General features: G+C 40.7%; 1 protein-coding gene across 1 annotated transcript in view; it reads right to left on the minus strand.

Moving 5' to 3' along the window:
* The window catches only part of FASN (fatty acid synthase), a 74,164-nt gene that overhangs the window by 38,751 nt on the left and 15,947 nt on the right, over window positions 1–19,466 (minus strand). The window contains exons 3-14 of the mRNA XM_060764834.2: window positions 16,940–17,092; window positions 15,314–15,487; window positions 14,705–14,905; window positions 14,398–14,520; window positions 12,308–12,423; window positions 11,709–11,843; window positions 10,693–11,152; window positions 9,594–9,781; window positions 8,676–8,865; window positions 4,888–4,982; window positions 3,364–3,498; window positions 3,050–3,253 (exon numbers count right to left, since the gene is read on the minus strand). Coding sequence (XP_060620817.2) covers window positions 3,050–3,253; window positions 3,364–3,498; window positions 4,888–4,982; window positions 8,676–8,865; window positions 9,594–9,781; window positions 10,693–11,152; window positions 11,709–11,843; window positions 12,308–12,423; window positions 14,398–14,520; window positions 14,705–14,905; window positions 15,314–15,487; window positions 16,940–17,092 — 2,174 coding nt within the window. The remainder of the gene's footprint in view (window positions 1–3,049; window positions 3,254–3,363; window positions 3,499–4,887; window positions 4,983–8,675; window positions 8,866–9,593; window positions 9,782–10,692; window positions 11,153–11,708; window positions 11,844–12,307; window positions 12,424–14,397; window positions 14,521–14,704; window positions 14,906–15,313; window positions 15,488–16,939; window positions 17,093–19,466) is intronic.

Raw genomic sequence — 19,466 nt, forward strand, 5'->3', positions numbered from 1 at the left:
CTTAGATCCCAGTTAAACACGCACAGAATTGCATTGATGAGAACATCAGAAGGACGCCTTTGAATTATTATTTTTTTAAGGAAATCCCTCTCAAAGTGCTTCAGATTACCCTGAGATCTACTAAACAGTGCTTCTCAACTTGGGGCCCCCAGATGTTTTTGCCCTTCAACTCCCATAATTCCTAACTGCTGGTAAACTGGCTGGGATTTATGGGAGTTGTAGGCCAAAAACATCTGGGGACACCAGGTTGAGAACTACTGTACTAATAGATCCTAATCTCCTTTTTGCCCTTTCATGCTTTCAATGCAATGCTGATTTATTAAAAACCCACACTCCTTTCAGCTCTAAACATCAGCAGTTGCAGTGTCAATAGCACAAATATCCTATCCCCAAATGACTGAGAAAGAAAGTTAACAGTGTATGTATGTGTATAAAAAGATAAAACAGAGGAGATTTTTTCATTGTCTCAGAGAAAGAACACACTGCTTTCTAAAAATGTAAATGCTAAAACTGAACAAAAATGTTCTTAAAAGTCCACAAAATAATACGAGCACAGTGGAAGAGGGATTGGCTTTTAGCAGGAATGATGATATCACAGGCCCTGCACACAAGTCCTTAAAACCAAATCACACCCAGTACTCCAAATACATTGGATGCACAAACTGGACTGCAGCAGCAAAGTATTTCTGATTGAGTCTGGAAGACTACAGTGTAATCTCCAACACCACCACAAAATATGAAAGACAACTATGGCTGGATTTACACTGCCCTATATCCCAGGATCTAATCCCAGATTATATTCTAATCCCAGATTATCTGGCAGTAGACTCATATAATCCAGTTCAAAGCAAATAATCTGGGATCAGATCCTGGGTTATAGGGCAGTGTAGATCCAGGCTATGTATTCATTGTATAAAGACAAAAGACTTACCCATTGCCCTTCCATTTACAGATGAGCTTTTAATTAAGTGAATGCTATCACTGAAATAATTTTACTTTCAGTGCCATCCTGGAAGCTAACTCACTTGAACAGAGATTTAGAAGGGGTAAGTGGAATTCAAAGTGGAATCAGCAAAAACCACCTCCCACCTTCCTCCTCTAGGGATCATCCCTCTCTTTGCTCTCCCTCCCTCCCTCTCTTCATGAAGTCAAACATACCAGGAATAAAAACCACACAAAATGAACTAACCCAAAGCTCCTCAAAGTGGACAAGAACAAAGCAGACAGCAATCTCCGAAAGCAAAGAAGAGCACAAGACATGGAGGCTGATCCCTTGAAGCCCTCAAGGTCTGTACTCTCACACTTGCACTCCCCTCTGGCGCTAGTTCTTATCTCAAAATGCTACTCTTATGTCAAATCAAAACCGTTTGTTTGGATTTCTGTACACATTGTTCCTTTGGAAACTATTCCAAAGATTCAATTGAATATTAGGATCAGGTATTTGAACTGTTTCTTGCCAGTCTTTAAACAAATGCTCAAGGGTTTCTGAGGTGCTGGGAAACTACATCTGCAGTGCTCTTCCTCTTACATGAAGCTTGGGAAGAAGTGGAAGTCACAGGAGCCCTTCTCAGGCAACAATCTTGTACAGCCCCACTGTAATCAGAAAGGCAGAGATGTGAAGAGATATGTATCGGATTGTGTTTGCTTGGTTCTTGAGTTATCCTGCATATCCACACAAATCCACTGATGGAAAGCTCAATTCAGGAGGTCTCTCAATTTTTGGTTGTTTTAGGAATGAATTTAACCAATGAAATAAAGCAGTTCAATGTTCCATAAAAGTAATGTAGCCCAGGAGAAGTGTATATGTCTATTTCTTTGGAACTTGCCTAGTGGCTCAAAATAACAAATGCCAAGTCATTACTGTCATTTCTAAAAATCACAATAAGACAATCAAAACTTCTCTTTCTGGAAAACAGTATCCATCTCTATTCCTTATGAAACCAATTTTGCAGAGGAACTACTAAAGATAAAGACTTTTTGCTACCAACAACACATGATTAATAGTTTAAAGCAACCTGAAGACATTTCAGAAATCACTGAATGGAGCAAAGACTCTTCCAGTACCAATCAAATAGAAAGACCCCCCCCCCCCCACAATAAAAACAACGAAAAACAAAATGATACTAAGCAAATTTAGCCATTAAAGTGAACTCTAGTAAACAGAATAAGGTCCCTCTAGGAATTTAAGGGCATAAAACTAAGCAGGTCTCCTTTGGGAGTGAATCCCACAATCCTAATACAAACACATCCATATACCCATGTCTCCCATGGCCCCTGACACACAAAGGGCCACCTCTCTGCTCACCTATTCCACTGCCAGACTGATCCACTATTATTTAATAAAATATGACAGTTTCACATCCTGAAATGCTTATGGCTTCCTGTCATTTCCCCCCTACATTGCTCCCATGTATTATATCAAATGCTTGTAACTGATTCCAGAGCATTTTCAGTTAAAGGTTCCAAGCAATATCAGTTAAAAAGACACTTTGTAGCTTCTCTGATTTTTCTTCTTTAAATATGAAAGGGTTACAAATGCTACATTTACCCCTCTGCCAGAAGATACTGTGAATGAAAACAGGAGGTTTGCAGAATAAAAGGCTCATCACCACCTGGAATCATCTTAGGAAGTTATGCTAGCAGCTGAAAAATGTGCTAGCAGCTGAAATGTGCATAAAAAGGTATCCATTCCTTCCTTGCACAAGCTGCCTCTGCATCTGCTGAATGGCAAACCCACACAGCTCTGCCCCCTGGGCTCCACAGGAGGAGTGGCTACCACAACATCCCTGGAATGTCAGTAAGTTACCAGCCAACCACATACGTACACACCACTGCTGTTGCTGCCATCATTGTTGGCACTGAATAAGATTTTGGTCTCTGTCCTTAGTTTCAGAAAATTCACGTTATGCACAGAGGGAAATTGAAGCACTCAGATTACTAAATGTGAGAGGAAAAGCTATATGGAGTACAGTATCTGGAAGTACTATGAATAAGAGCAGGAGAGGAAAAAGTATAGTTTCCTCCCGTTGACTGTCACCAAGGGTAATACCTGTAAAAGGGCGTGTGGGGCAATCTCCACTACAACAGCATTTTCTGGGATATGTCGCAGGCCTTCCTGGAACAAGACTGGGCTGACAAGGTTATTCACATGGTACTCGGCAGAGGAATACTGAGCCAGTTCAGTTTGCCATTGAGATTCAGGGATGGAGGTGCTGATCCAGCGAGGTGAACGTGGCTTTGGACTGGGAATAACCTATAAGGGGAAACAGGAGACAGGCAGCATCAAGCAAATGCCACACAAAAACTGGACAACTCTGACCAAAAGCACTACTCCCCCAATGAGAAGCCCTTAAGGAGTTTTACCTTCTGTAGTGCACTAAGTAGGACTGGTGCAATTGATGCCATATAGCAAGAATGGAAAGCCACTCCAGCACTGAGCACCTCTTTGGCAAATATACCTTCTGCTTTCAGTTTAGACACAAACTGGGACACCAGACTCTAAGGAAAGGAATGAAAAACAGGCATTAATTGCTGCTGCAAGAAAACATGGCAGGTCATCACAATTCACTGCTTCTTGTGGGGTCGATTTGGGATCTGCTGCTATAATCATTATGATCCATATTTGCTCACATGTTAAATAATTCTACATGTAGGTAGTAACAGCTGTTATTTAAACCTGAAATGTTAATATCCCTGTAGTAAATATCGATGTTTCTCATTTTATGTACACTGAAATCCACTTTGGATTTTGAAAGAAACTCCAATAAGGAAAAGGTGTGTGTTTGTCAGAGAGTATATGATAGTGTGTGTGTGTTTTTCTCTGTGTGTGAGGGGAGACAGAGACACAACACTTCCCCCACACAATAACACATGCTCATAATTTTGGCAGAGAATAATTCTCCACGATTGTTAAAACACTTGTTTTCTGAGAACCAATAATCTAAGAAGAATATATATGGAGAAGAGAAAAGGTTGAAGTTGCTCTGTGCAGACTAATGCTATGCTTTAAACATGACCCTCTCTTTGGAAATATGTTGGGAAGCTTCAATGAACTAGCAGGAACTGGTCAACAAAATTATAATATGCCACTTCTGTGCCATCTGCACTGGTTGCTGATTCATTCCAGACCTACTGAGGGCCCTTCTACACATGCAGTAAAACCAGGAAGTAACCGGGATAAAAGGGTGTGTATGGCTAAACGACATTTGGGGAAAGTGCGGGTGGAACTGGGTTAATAGCTGAAAAGCACATGTTAATATTTGATCTTAAAATCTGATTCTGTCCCAAAATGTGCACTTTTGTATGACTGTATATCCCTGCAGTCATGCAAAACACTTGACTTCCTTCCCATCTCCCTGTGTGGACTGCTCCAGAGCACAAGTTTTAAAAGCCTGAAACCACTGATTGGGCTGTCATAAAATGGAGCCGTGGACACACAGGTGGTTCAAGGGAAACATAAATGGAAAGCAAATTAGAACTCTCTGCAACCATTCCTTCGTTCTGATGTCTATAATATTAAATAGAGCTTGAATTAACAGTTGGGTGAAGAGAAAAAAGGAATCTGTTTGTTTGAACCTTGGGATGTCCGCATGTGCGGACATCTCGAAGAGATTTTTTTTAAAAAACAACTTCACCCGTCTGTCCTCCATCTTGATCCATTTCAAAGGAAGGTGTCAGAATGGCAGGGGACTATTTCCCAGGACTGGCAGGTCTGTGTGTGAACTTGCTGTCAGGTCCTGGGAATTTTTGCCCCACTTTTAAAACCCACATTTTGAGTCTGGAAATGCCCTGAGATTTAGCTCAGGTAAAATACCCATGATGAGGAAGATGCCAGCAGATGTCTCAACTATACAACAGAGAAAGTCATCATTCATGCTGCATTCTCACCTGAGGTCCTGAAATGGTGACTGTGTCCTCAGAGTTGTGGCAGGCAGGCACCACTCCTGGAGGGCACTTGAGCTTGCACTCCTCCCATGTCATACCTGCAAAAACATAAATTGCTTTGGATGACTCCATGCCATTTTGGAGTACTTATTTTAAAAAGTTCTCCTAAGGAACAAGTGAAGCTCATCAACCCTGGTTTTCTGGTTTCTCATTTCCATGCTAGATTGGGAACACATTGATTCCTTTGGTATCGTTTCAAATTGCATCATAATATTGGGCTGATAGGTGGGAAAGAAGCACATTTTCCTCAGTGTTCTCCAAATCTCATATAATGTTCCACAAGCAAGTAATATAGAATTCCCTTAATGAACAATTCAGTCTTAATCAGATTTACTAAAAATCAGAAATACAGAATTCCACAAGTTTGCAAGATATTTAGAAAACAAGTCAAATGGGGGAATAAGCAAATTAAATGGCCAATTAATTGCTGTAAACAGAAGGCCATTTTTCAACTTGCTTATAAAAGCAGCTAACAGAGCTTTGACTTTGTTTGAAATCTTCCTTCTCCAACCTGGTTGCTTTCCAAGTGTATAATAGATTATAGATCCCATCATCCCCACACAGCATGGCTAAACCCCAAGTTGTACAAGGATCAATCATCCTCTCAATTTGCTAAATCTATGCTCAGTGCTTACTCTGTATATATGACTGAAAGCCCAACAACATATCTGCACATTTGTCTCGCATCAAAATGACCCAACATTTAAAGTTGCTTGAATTAAAGTTCTGGATTCTTCCACTCTTTCAATTATCCCGGAAGTATACCTTTCAAATAGCTCTGAGAAATAAACACTTCCATCAAATCATACGTGTAAAAGAGCAGACTGCTTAAGTTGCAGTTTAGTTCCATCCTGATTGACTGAAACTGACAGCCGAAGTTTCAGCTCAATCAAAAAATGTGGCAACCCTAAAATCACTCAGTAGGCAGGACTTTTGAAAAATCCTGTAATGGCCATAAGATGGTGAAATACCTAATTGACATACATGTCACTACTATTAAGATAAGATTGCTAGTTATCATTCTTGTAGTAACTGGGAATGATGGGAAATCATGGCCTTTTTAAAAAGAAGAGATAATTGAAGGGAGGCTGGAAAAAGGGATATTGCTCATGATGTATGCATTCATCCCACAGTGGCCTAAGGTAAACAGGTTTGGCAGATGTTTGTATTGTTTCAAAAACTTGCAAAACCTGTTTGATCAGAGACAACAGTTTAACAAAGGAAATGCTGTGTGGGCACTATAGGAAGCTGTGTCTCTTTCAAGTCACATAAACATGGTCCATCTAAAGCCTATATAGTCATTATCACTTCCAGTACTGCTTTGCCACAAAAAACAATACTTACACTAATACCATTCTAAGGCCCCTTCTATGCTGTTATACAATCCAGATTATCAAAACAGATAATCTGGATTTTAACTTTACTATTGGACTAAAGCTGTGTTTCTCAAACTCTATTCCTCTGGGTGTTTTGGACTTCAGCTCTCAGAATTCCCAGCTAGCTTACCAGCTGTTAGGGAATTGTGGGAGCTGAAGTCCAAAACATCTGAAGAAACAGAGTTTGAGAATCACTAGACTAAAAGACCAGACTTGATATACACTAGGGTAATGTGTTGTCGAAGGCTTTCATGGCCGGAATCACTGGGTTGCTGTGAGTTTTCTGGGCTATATGACCATGTTCCAGAAGCATTCTCTCCTGATGTTTCACAGGCACAACCTCTGAGGATGCCTGCCACAGATGTGGGTGAAACATCAGGAGAGAATGCTTCTGGAACATGGCCATACAGCCCAGAAAACTCACAGTAAGCCTACACTAGGGTTATTTTTAAAACATTCACTTCCATCAGTGCCTCTCTGAAATTAAGATAAGGATCTACATGAGCTGTGATTTTATTACTACTACTAGTAGTAGTAGTTATATATTAAGTGTTTTACAATCTTGTAGCTCAACCACCTGCATAATAACCTGGTGAGGTAGATCATACTTAACATCTAACTTCATCACACCAGTGACAGAGATAATGAAGCATGACTTGCTCAATGATATAGAAAGTTAGCGGCAGTCTCTAACATATTACTTTAGGGGTATACAATATTTACCTTGTTCCTATTTTAATGACCCCTGCTATCCCAAAATAAATGGTATAGAAACAATGGCAATAAAAAGCGGTAACTTTTGAGTGTATTTAAATCAATGCACACAGGGAGTGCACACATACTATTTCAAACAGAATAATGTCCCCAGAAATGAAAATCTACTCTAAGCAAGGCAGATGCTCCTAGCATGCCTTGATTTAAAACTGAATGCTCTAAAAAGTTGGATTTATTTCTGACTCTTTGCCATATAATGCAGCTTAATTGCATTGAACTGCATTATATAAATCTGCCCTGATCATATAATGTAGTTTCAAACTACATTACATAGCCAGTATAGATCCAGACCAAGTCTATTAAAGCAGCAGCATAGTGTAATTATTTTGCTGGTTACAGGAGTCAGAAACATTCCTAAAAACATGATAGTTTGTCCACATCTGGGTCTACCGATCACCAGTTTTAGTACTTGGGTGGGAGACTGCCAATTAATACCTGGCGCTGTAGGTTATATTTCAGAGGGAGTGATGGGGCAAAACCATCTCTTGAGAACTGCTTGCCTAAGAAAACCCTATGACATTCATGGACCACTTTAAGCTGACAGGCCACCTGAAGGCACAAACACACAGGTACATTGTAACAGAAATGCCCCACCAGATACTTTGTTACAATTCAGTTCTTGCAATACTCAACTGTTCTGTTTCCGAAGGTTTCCAACAAACTTTCTGAGAGATGACACAATTACTCTTGGATAATATGACTGGAAGCTAGGGAGCAATATCCTGTAGCTGGGTTGAACTCTGGGTTAATTTATTTTAGCATGGACACTACTAGATACCAGGTTTGTTTGTTTTGTTTTTTGTGTGTGTCAGGAGTGACTAGAGAAATTGCAAGTCACTTCTGGTGTGAGAGAATTGGCCATCTGCAATGACATTGCCCAGGGGACACCCAGATGTTTACCATCCTTGTGGGAGGCTTCTCTCATGTCCCTGCATGGGAAGCTAGAGCTGACAGATGGGAGCTCACCCAACTCCCCAGATTCAAACCACCAACCCTTCGATCAGCAGTCCTGCTGGCACAAGGGTTTAACCCATTGCACCACCTGGGGCTCCCCACTAGATACCAGTACTTTTATTATATCTTAATTTCCTGTGTCACAGATCAATAGAGCAGCTATGTTATCTAACTTTTCAAGGCATCAACACAACCTTGCTAACCCGAAGAAACCACTCAGTTAAGTTTAGGTACAGGTAAGTGGAGTTTGGGGGAGGGGAATAATTTTTTGGTCAAGTCCCACTGACCACGGACTTTGGGAGTTACAGTAAAAAAAAATAACATGTGAGTCTAAGACAGGGAATCAGCCACACCTCAGGGTACTGTTGGTACAAGTGTATTTGCTTCTAAGCAAAACTGGACTATTCTACTGTTGGGAGCTGCTTAATGGCATGCATTAGATCAAAATAATAGTATGGAACTGCAGTCAACCATTACATATGAGCAATAATAAGGCAAAAGGTTCATCTTCAGCCTGCTCCCATGTGCATCAGATAATCAAATAGGAACACTTCTTATTAACTATAGAGGAAAATATGACAAAAGACAGCTTGAAGAGAAAGGAAAGAAGGGCTTTCGGCCACCTACCAACAGCAGCCATGCCTCCAGGAGGCAGTTTGGCCTCTTTGACACAGCGGCCCCTCCAGTAGGCAGCAAGTATGGCCTCTTCATGACTTAAAGAGTTGTCCGCATACCCACAGGCCAGCTCTCCAACTGAGTGACCAATGATCCCATCAGGTTGCAAACCCATTGCCTTCAAAAGATCAATCTGGGCAATCTGGAGAGAACAAAATGTAGCCGGGTTTTACATTAAACAGAACTGCATAAGCCATCTTCTTTTGATAAGTTTCTACACAACACAACTATTAGCTTCCTGAAAGATTTGTTAAACTCTCTGTAAGGATGCTTAAGAATAGCATGGATCCTTAAAGCTCTCTCTCTCTTTTTCAAACATTTTGGTTGATTGGTTTGTTGGGCCATGTTACTCATCCTTTTTCTCCAAACATTGCTTATGGCTTACAGAGAGGGGAACCTGTTTATCTGCCTTTACACCAATGCCCCATTCCCATCTCCAGCTTTATCCACAGAATCAATCTCTCATATCAAGATGCCATATTGAAAAATATGGCATGCATTACTTTCTATTTTTGAGCAATACAACAGTGATCTGAGTGAACATGACTGACAAAGTCCCATGATCTTCAGTTGGTTATCTTAAAAAACATGGTCAACTCTGTGAACAGTCTAGGCTCCAGATACGTTTCTCTTCCCATTCTGTCCACTCTATACTAGTTAGGCAGGGAGTGTCACTCTTCATATAAAAACTGATGGCACTGCCTAAGATTAAGCTCAATCATGTGCATATGTTGTAGGCACAACATGTTTATTATGTGGTGTTACTACGGTATACTGATTTATGAGATCATAAGCCAAAGGAAGCACCACTCTTAAAACTTGCTTGTATACATCTAGTCCAAAAGGGAATGACACATCTTTCATTCTTACCTGAATGGCAGCAAGCCCAACAAATGCATTAACGGTTTCATTAAATGTGTTCTCATCAGCATGCAGAAGTAGATCAGACACCTTCAGACCTGTGTCTTTGAGAGCCTCATCTGAACGCAAGATGGACTGATGGAATAGATCAAGCTTCATTAAGCTAAGACCCATGCCTTTCCACTGGGTTCCCATGCCTATGGAATAAGAACGTAACAGCAACTTTAGCAGTTCCAATATGGGTAGTTGGAGACATCATGGAGACATCTACCTTCACACTTCATATTGAGAAGGAAGGAACTGTCATGTTACAATAATCCTATTCAGACATGTGGTTTGCTTATAGATGAGGCATACAAAGAGGTGGAGTGTGCTGGCATTGTCTTCTTCATTTTCAGTTCTCCTGACCTTCTATGCATGGAGGAATATAGTCTGATTACAGGCGCCTCTGCTATCTGCCTAGAATCTCTTCCTCAGCTGGAACCTAGCTTTTCCAAGCTTCTAATGTATGTGAACAGTTTATACAAGTAAGGAAGGGTTCTCTTCTTTCGATTCTCACACTCCTCAAGTTGACAGCAACCAGAAATAATGATAGAGAAGTCAAAGGCAACAAATGTGACAATATGATCCAACAAAGGATCCCCCCAGGCAGCAATCAACCAGGCTTTGAAGCTATAAGGCCATTCATGCTAATCAAGGTGGCCAATTGCAACATTCACACTTGCCTCAAGCAGATAAGAATTCTTTCTCCCACCCTGGACATTCCACAGATATATAAACCCTACTTGCCTAATTTCCAACAGACCACACAACCTCTGAGGATGCCTGCCATAGATGTGGGAGAAACATCAGGAGAGTATGCTTCTGGAACACGGCCATACATCCCGGAAAACTCACAGCAACCCAATATGCCCTCTCTCCTTATAACTTTAATCTACATACAAAGTGAAAATCTACATGGGGCTACTACATAGTGCTGATGAATCATACATACTATATGTATGATTCATCAGCACTACAACATGCAGTATAAACCTAGCAATTTCAGAAGGCTGGGCACATATAATCAAGCCTCCAGCAAGAAGAGAAGAGGACTGAATGTGCTTACCTGAGCAAATGTACCACAGAGGTCTCCCTGACGACTGAGCACTTTGGACTTCCTTCACATCATTTTCACTGCCAATCAAGGTGTAGCCCCTATAAGGCATGGATGACACAGGGATCCCAGAGATGTCATTGAGCATGCTCAGAAATGGGATATGTTCCTGATTGTTTTTGCTGTGTTCTATTAATGTCTCTACAGCTTCTTGAGTCCTTCCACAAAACTGTACCAATCGTGGCCACGGAGGTGTCTCCTGTGGGGGTAATTTCTTCTTGTTGGGTCTCAGGATGATATGGGCGTTTGAACCTCCAAAACCAAAGGAATTGATACCAACTATTTGACCTTTTGTGGGAGTCGGTTTGGTAATCACTTGGAGACGACCATCTTGTAAGGCAGGGATATCTGGATTTGGGGTATTGTAGTGAAGGTTAGGTGCCCATAGACCATGTTCTAAAGAGAGGACCACCTGAAAGAAAATGACACACAGAGAGAAACGTCACTGTGTAGTGAAAACAGGCTATTAAAATAATTTTGATCTAACCAGGATTGGCAAAAATGTACTTCCTTTTAAACAGAACCTGAGATGACTGAAATTCAGAAATGTTCACCATAGTCTGCATTAAGGGGATATATATATATTCTCAAATCACTCTTTCTTGCTTATAATATAGGGAGGCTTCTTAGTTATATACTTTGTAACATCTCTTTGCATTTAATATCAAAATAATTGAGAATAAATGGGTCTGCGTTAACATTTACGAAGAACCTAGAGAATAGAAGGGATTCTCCAAAATTATCATCCTGACCTTGGTCTAAAGTCATGGGTCTCAGTTCTCTAATTTGCCAGCCCTGTCATGCTACTGGAAGTGGACATCCTCAGAGAGTTTTTGGTAGGCTGTGCAGCTCCCAGGTTCAGGGCAGACAACTGACCCTCAGACCCAGCAAAATGGCCCACCCCAGTTTCACAACCACATCTGAATGCAACCACATCATGAGTAGGGACAGTGAATGTAGTTTCTTACCTTTGCTAAAGCAGCAAGGCCAGCAGCAGGTTCTGGATGCCCCATGTTAGACTTGGTTGATCCAATCAACAGGGGTGGTCGGTCTGATTGGCAGAAGACACTGACAATGCCATTCACTTCCTGAGGATCTCCAACCTAACAACCAAGAATAGCAGGAAGTCAGGCTAGATCTGAGAGTCACTCAAGGCCAGATGACTTTCCCACATCTTGTACATCACGTTGTATGGATGGATACAACAGAATAGGGTGTGAATGGGGTGAAACAGGTTGGTACATGCAAGAATCCAACTGTCATGTCTACGATCAAAGAAGTGGCTCCTCCTTTCTTTCTCTCATTAATATATATACAAATACATTTGTTCATATTGAGGAATCTGACATTGTGATTCCATCTGTGCCCCAACATTTCTGAAACACCCCGAGATAAAATGGTTAAGTAGCTAGAACTAGACTGAAGCTTGTGAAGACCGCAGATGACTAATTGAATTTCTGTTAATGCAGCTAGTGGAATGAGAAAAGAGAAGATAGTGGAGTTCTTAGGAAAACAAAAAAGATAAGCTCACACTAAATGAAAGAATAAAAACAGAGAGACAACAAACCTTTGTGCCTGTACCATGAGCTTCTATGTATTCAACATCTTCAGGCTCAATCCCGGACTCTCGGTACAGAGAACTGACCAACTGTTGCTGCATCCATCCAGAGGGGAAGGTCACGCCTGCAACAACATGACAGATTGCATCCTGTTTCCCTATGTGGAAATTATTGGTACTTTCTCATTTAAGCCATAATCCTATACTAATTTAACTGGAGGTAAGTCCCACTGAACTCTTTGGGATTTACTTCTCAGAAGACAGCCAGTGACCATAAGTGATTTAAATACTGGAGTAAGACTCCAGGAGGCCAGGGTTCAAATTCCTGCTCAATACACCTATTGGGTGACCATGGCCAAATCACCTTTCAGCTTCAGAAGAAAGCCCCACACCTTCTTGCCAGGACTCTCACCTCTCCGCACAGCAACCCAGCTCTCCTTCCTCTCCTCTCTCACAAAGTGTGCACCTCCTCTTTCTCATGAAGCATGCGCCTTCCCTTCCTCCTCTCTCAGTGCAGCTCACACCTTCCTCTCTTCCTCTCTCAGCGCCAGTCTTTCCCACTTTTCCTTATTCATATACACACAGCATATTCCCCAAAATGTATAGTTAAAATAAACTATTGTGATTATTGGAAGGGTATGTAAGCAGATTAACATTGAAGAAGGTTGAACAATGATTTAATCAGAGTTGGACAGTCTTATCTTAAATCACAGTTCTATGTAAATATTAAAAAACATTTAACCTACTGATGCCTCAATTAACATAATTTTATTGTTATCTATTTTTATTTTGAAATTTACCAGTAGCTGCTGCATTTCCCACCTTCGGCTTATATTCGAGTCAATATGTTTTCCCATTTTTTGTGGTAAAATTAGGTGCCTCGTCTTATATTTGGGTCGGCTTATACTCGAGTATATATGGTAATAGTAGTAGTAACAGTCCCAACACTGCAACTGCTCCATTTAGTTGGGGAAATAATCCTCCTCCCATTTCATCTCACTCATATAAGTCATTATGAAGCACTATGAAAGTTCAAAAACACCACCTGTACACTATTACTATTGCTATTACTATTATTTCTGTTAATCCACAAACTGCCTGTGATGTGCTGAGTATCACAAAAATGGCACAGCATTTTAAAAATCAATTGCTTTCTTTAAAAGAACAATCTGGTATATGTTCTTTGGCTCCAACATGGCCCTCTATACTTTGATTTGGCATTTAGCATTTTACAAAATACTGTATTTAAAATTCAAAGAACGTATCCACTTATTTTATTTTCAAAGTAAAATTTCAAAGATGAAAAAGTCAGGCAGAAGAATAAGACACTATCCACAGCATGCAAACTTTACTTGGAACATTTTTTTTTCTAGACATGATGTTGAAGAGCAGCTGAGAGCATGCAATCCCTCGCATCTTCAGATCAGCTGAGAAAAAAACCCATTCTGAATATCGATAGAGCCACTGCCAGTTTGTGTAAAGGATAGCCCAAAGACTCCATGAAGCTTTCAGTCCTTATTCTGTGTGTACCAACCCCACCGGATACCCTAAAAGTCTCCAGACCTGGTAATTTTCTTCCCTTAAAACTACGAGGAACAAATTAAAATAACATGAAAACATGGCAGTTTGCTCCCTCAACCCCAACCTTTTAAAATTCCTCAAATTTAGCTAAAACTGGGACTGGACATGTGAGATCACTTACAGATTGCTGATGACATGCTGGTATATCCCATTAAGGGGTGAGCAAGGGTGAAAATATATCTCTGCTTGGATCAGCCTGATAATGCAGGTTTTTCATATAGGCAGAACAGGAACATTTGAATTTATAAAATGAAGCAATTTGTACATGCCCTCATTTGCTATAGATGCATTGCATCTATTTTCTCCCATTATTTTTCTTAGATGTTTTACAAACTCTGAGACTCAGGGCCCTTCCACACAGCTATATAACCCAGAATATCAAGGCAGAAAAGCCCACAGGATCTGCTTTGAACTGGGTGATCTGAGTCCACTCTGCCATATATTCCAGTTCAGAGCAGAAAATGTGGGATTGTATTCAAATGTGTGGAAGAGGGCTTAAAAGAGGGAAAGCAACCTACCTTGTTCTTTATATCCATCAGTGTTACAACCAGAATTGACAATGGTAGCATAAATCCGCTTCGCTATTGATTTCTTGGTCAGGAAAACAACTACAGCAGCTTCTGAACGGCAATATCCATTCCCTGCAAAAATCCAGAGCCATTAAAACAATCCTGCAATGTAGTTCTGTAAAGGGCTTCCACAAGAAAACCCGCACATCCTTGTAGTTCCAGTATTTGTTGCCCATGATGAGAACACCAATGTATAACCCCACTCATATGTAGACAGCTTCTATAGCCTGCTTAAATCAAACGATGAATGTGTTACCTGAAGCATCAAAGGACTTGCAGGCACCTTCAGGACTAAGCATCCCAAGCTTCATGAATTGCACAGAAGTGGTGGGTTTCAATATGAGATTGACTCCTCCTACAAGGGCTGATTCACACTGCCCACTTCGAATTGCTTTGCAAGCATTGTCCAGAGCAACGAGGGCCGAGGAACAGGCTGTGTCGATGGACATACTTGGGCCTTTGGAAACAAAAGCCATGAAAAAAATATAAGTGAGTTCTTCTGGTATCACTATCAGAACTCTTCATTTAGGCTCTCTTGTATAAAAACAGAAAATACTGCAAAAAGAGTCCCATTCAGAAAAAGAAATACTACTTTTCTTATTTTGTTGATTCCAGTTCTCCTTTAAATAAAATATGCCAGATTCATAAGACAGATGTTGTGAATGATTCTTGGAATGAATTTCCCAGGTAAAATTTCCTAGATTCATAAAGAATATGCACCCTCCATGTTCAACACTCTGATAGCATTGATATTGTTCTTATCTACATTAACCTTTTATCTGTGGAAAGGCGACCATCCTATCTGTAGAATGTGTATACTACACAAACATTTTCAAATATTAGACTTGAGTCTTTGTATACAAACCTTTGAAGTCAAAGAAGTAGGAGATTCTGTTGGCAAACATGGCACGCTGGCAGCCGGTCATACTGTACCCCAGCAATTGTTCGGGGTCTACGCTGAGTGCTTCACCGGCTTCTGAACCACTCACACCAATCCACACTCCTGTTTCTGTGCCCCGGATTGCAGTTGGATTAATACCTAAAAGAGAAGGAAGCAGATGTCATGCCATGAACTTCAACTGTTAAATAATTCATTAGATCAGGAGGAACATTTGGCACCCAAAGTGGTTGTTACTAGTTTACAACTAAGTAAATTAAAGGACCTGGGAGATGAGGCATGAATAAGACAAGTGCAGAAATGTAGGCATTTTTTGTATGATGAAACAACTATTCATTGTGAATCTTAAATACAAGATCTCAAGTACATGTCAAACAGGCAGCCCCTGGACATCATACAATAATATAGTGTTATGTTTCCACTTTAATTTATATATATATATATATATTTAAGTATTTATATACCGCCTTTCTCACCCCTGGCATATCCTAAAGGAGTTTTCAGTGTAAATTTTGAATGTGCCTCCTTAACCTATAAATCCAGAGCCCCCAGTGGCATGGCGCAATGGGTTAAACCCTTGTGCCAGCAGGTGGGTGGTTCAAATCTGGGGAGTGGGGTGAGCTCCCGTCTTAGCTCTAGCTTCTCATGCGGGGACATGGGAGAAGCCTCCCACAGATGGTAAAACATCAAAAATCTGGGTGCCCTCTGAGCAGTGTCCTTGCAGACAGCCAATTTTCTCACACCAGAAGTGACTGCAGTTTCTCAAGTTGCTCCTGACACACACACACAAAGAACCACCCTACAAATCCCAGTATTTCAAATGATGGAAATGTGACAGTTAAAGTGGTATCATAGACCTATAATTGCACAGTGTCAAAGGACACAGGTTATCAAACAGGTGTAGTACTGGCAAGAAAGCATTGTAAAGTTGTTGTTGTGGGTGAAAAACTAGTGGGAGAGCAAGGAAAGTCCACTGCATGTGCCACTGCTTAGTTCTCCCCTCACCAAAATAAACAAAAATCCAATTCACTACTGAAAAAAAAGTTTTTTCCAATTCTATATGTGCCCTGCAATAATCTTCTTAAGTGCTAACATTTAATTCATGCCTAAAGAATGCTCAAACTGAAGTATTAAATTTCATTTCTTAAAAGAGTGGCTGAAATATAGCCATTCCTTCCTGGTCTATTAAGAACAGAATTTTCTTTATAATAACTCCAAGAAGGAATGCACAATAACTGAATACCCACCCCTATAACAAGGATCTAAACAAAAGATTTGAGATGATGCTGAGCATACACTTTCAATCTATATTGCTTCCTTAAGTATGTATCACTGAACAACTATAATTAATTCATTAAAAAGAAAATGTAGTCAAATCATATGATAGCAAACTAGTCTGTGAAACTGCCTTCTGACTATTCAAAATGCTGATGCATGAGGATTGCATTTTCTTCCAAAGAAGCAGACGATAACTCAGATCCACAGACAGAAGAAAACGTGTGACCTGGATCTGACTCTTAAGACTATTTGTGCACCATTTGTGCACTCAGTTCCCACACAGCTGGAGATCTGGACAGAGGATGCTAGACTCACCACCATCCAATATAGCTTCATAAGAGACTTCCAAAAGCAGGCGAAGTTGGGGATCCATGGTATTGGCTTGCTTAGGATGCACTCCAAAAAAGGAAGCATCAAATTTGCTGATGTCCTTGAGTTTTCCATTTCTCTTGGGCAGTCCATAAACTCCTGGAATTTAAAAATAGAAACGGGTTTATTTCACCGCATCTCCCATGTAGTATATAATGAATGAAAGAGAGAGTATAGTAGTTGGGAATCACATGACAATTAGAGTTATTCCACATGTCACTATTCTTTCTATAGCTTAAAATGTATAGGTGAGAGCATGACCAAGAACATCTTATTATAGAATAAACTCCAGATTTTTGGCTCATGGAATAAAAATACAGTGGACCCACCATATCAATGGGCTAAGGATCGACAGATTTAACACAGATTCAAAGCTGAGGCAGCAGCAAGTCCCAGCATCCAAGTATGGTTTCTTCATGCTTCCCGCCTCCAAGGAGAATAGCAGGTGCCTATTTCTGCCTTGCAAACAAGCAGAAGCACTGCAGCCTCTGCCTCAAAAACCTGTGTGTTTCCTGGATTTGGATGGCCCCAAATATTGCACCTTGGAGGCCTACTGGGGTTAACACCACCTCTGCTGTTGCCCTGTTGCTGTTGACCTTATTAATAGAGACTCCAGCATCTATTCTTTTTTTTGCTATCTGCATGGAATCCTGGGTGCAAACTCCAGTGAATACCAAGGCCCACTGTAATCATTAGAGGATCAGTCACATCTCAACAAGTATTGTGTGGCAAAAATGCAACAATTGTTTGGTTCTCCTCCTTCTCTCCATCTCAGTGAAATCGAAGAGACTTACACCACTCAGGATTAGTTTAAGGTCCACCGATTTCAATGAAGCTTTTCCATTCATGACTCTATGAGAATTCAATTCTCAAGATTTAACAAGCCCCGAAGGACTTCATAAAATGAACTGGCAACTGGCAGAGTTTTGTGGTTGCTAAAGTGTACTTATATCCTAGCACGAGAGGTTTGCATACCAGGCAGTGAAGAAAATAGAAAGAACCTCTAGAGGTCAAACTGTCAACAGCAACAACCATTACCCTTATCATTTTTATTAATCTAAGTAATAATGCCCATGAGAAAAACCTTAAAGGAAGACTTGAGCCAACACACACTGAAGTAATCTGATAGGTTTCCCATCCATGAAGGTGGACATAGGCAACACGGTCTGTGTATCCGCCACTGGGTGACAGGTACCACCCTACAAATTGAACTGGCCCTACTGACACTTGTGACCATCTTTTTAAATGTAGCCAGAAGTGCTTCCTAGTTAACCACTGATCTCAGCTGTTTTGCCATCTTTATTCTCCTAAAGGTCTCTGGGTCCCTGGTGGAGCCACAAACATTATCAGGCATGAAAGATGCTAGGGGGCTAGAAACTAGTACCTGGGCTTTAAAGCATTCCCAGAAGCCTGGAAAGAAGGAAGTAACATTTGCTAATGTTTACTAAGTACAGAAGGTGGGGAACACAGTGAGGAAACTGGGTAGACCCAGGGAAGCAGGAAGTAGAGTCTGAGACAGATAGGGGTGATGGGAGTGACGTCAACACAAAGCTGAGGCTAGCAAGAGCAACAGGAAAGGTTAGGCAGGGTGGCCCAACTGGGAAAAAGAAATCAAGGAAAGGGTGTGTTAGAGGATGTAATTTTCAAAAAGAGAACCCCCCCCCCCCCCGAAAAAAAGTGAGTGGAGTGCTATGACAATGAGAGGACAGAGAAAGAGAGTTTTTAGTGAATGAACCCAAATGAGAGAAAGAAATTGAATTTCAAAGGAATGCATTTGAGGTTTTGAATGGAGACCCTACATTTGCTCTGTATCTAGACTCTTGAGCAAATTGCAGAAATCCTCCAATTTTGTGAGGGTTAGAGGCACAGAACCCCATGAAAGTGGAAAACTGTGAAGAAAAAAATACTTTTTTTTTTGCCTGAGAACAATTCCCTAGAAATGTCTAAGTCCTCCATGGCAACTTAATAGCCAATCAGAAGCTGGCCATAGAATCATGCTGGAAGATGTAGTGGTTCCTTAAAAAATGTTCTCTCTAGGAGTCTCTGGCTTCTAACACAAATCTATGGGAAAGGTTGACCACAAAATCACTGCAGAAGATGTAGGAATTCTTAGACAGAACAAAATTGATCAAACCTGCAAACAATCAAATCTGCTAAAGTTACATCTGCAAATGTGGAGGGCCAGCTGCACTTCTTATTAAAAGTATATCAGATTTCCTTTCTATAATTTTGATTTGGTTTGTGTTTTTTGCTCATTAAGGAAATTGTGTGCTCAAAGGTATGGGTTAGTCTTTGGGGCTAAGACCCCATCTCTGTCTTTCCCAGAGATCCTTGGATGAGTTACTTACGTTTTAGTCGTCACAGTTTGCTTTGTTTTGCTTTTATATTTGGCCACTGGCCATGCCTATCATGACAGCCATTTTGCAAATGGTCACCTCCCATGTTTGCCAGCCATTTTGTGATGGCCCCCACG

This window comes from Anolis sagrei, chromosome 2 (genome assembly GCF_037176765.1).
Source record: "Anolis sagrei isolate rAnoSag1 chromosome 2, rAnoSag1.mat, whole genome shotgun sequence".
Taxonomy (NCBI): Eukaryota; Metazoa; Chordata; class Lepidosauria; order Squamata; family Dactyloidae; genus Anolis; species Anolis sagrei.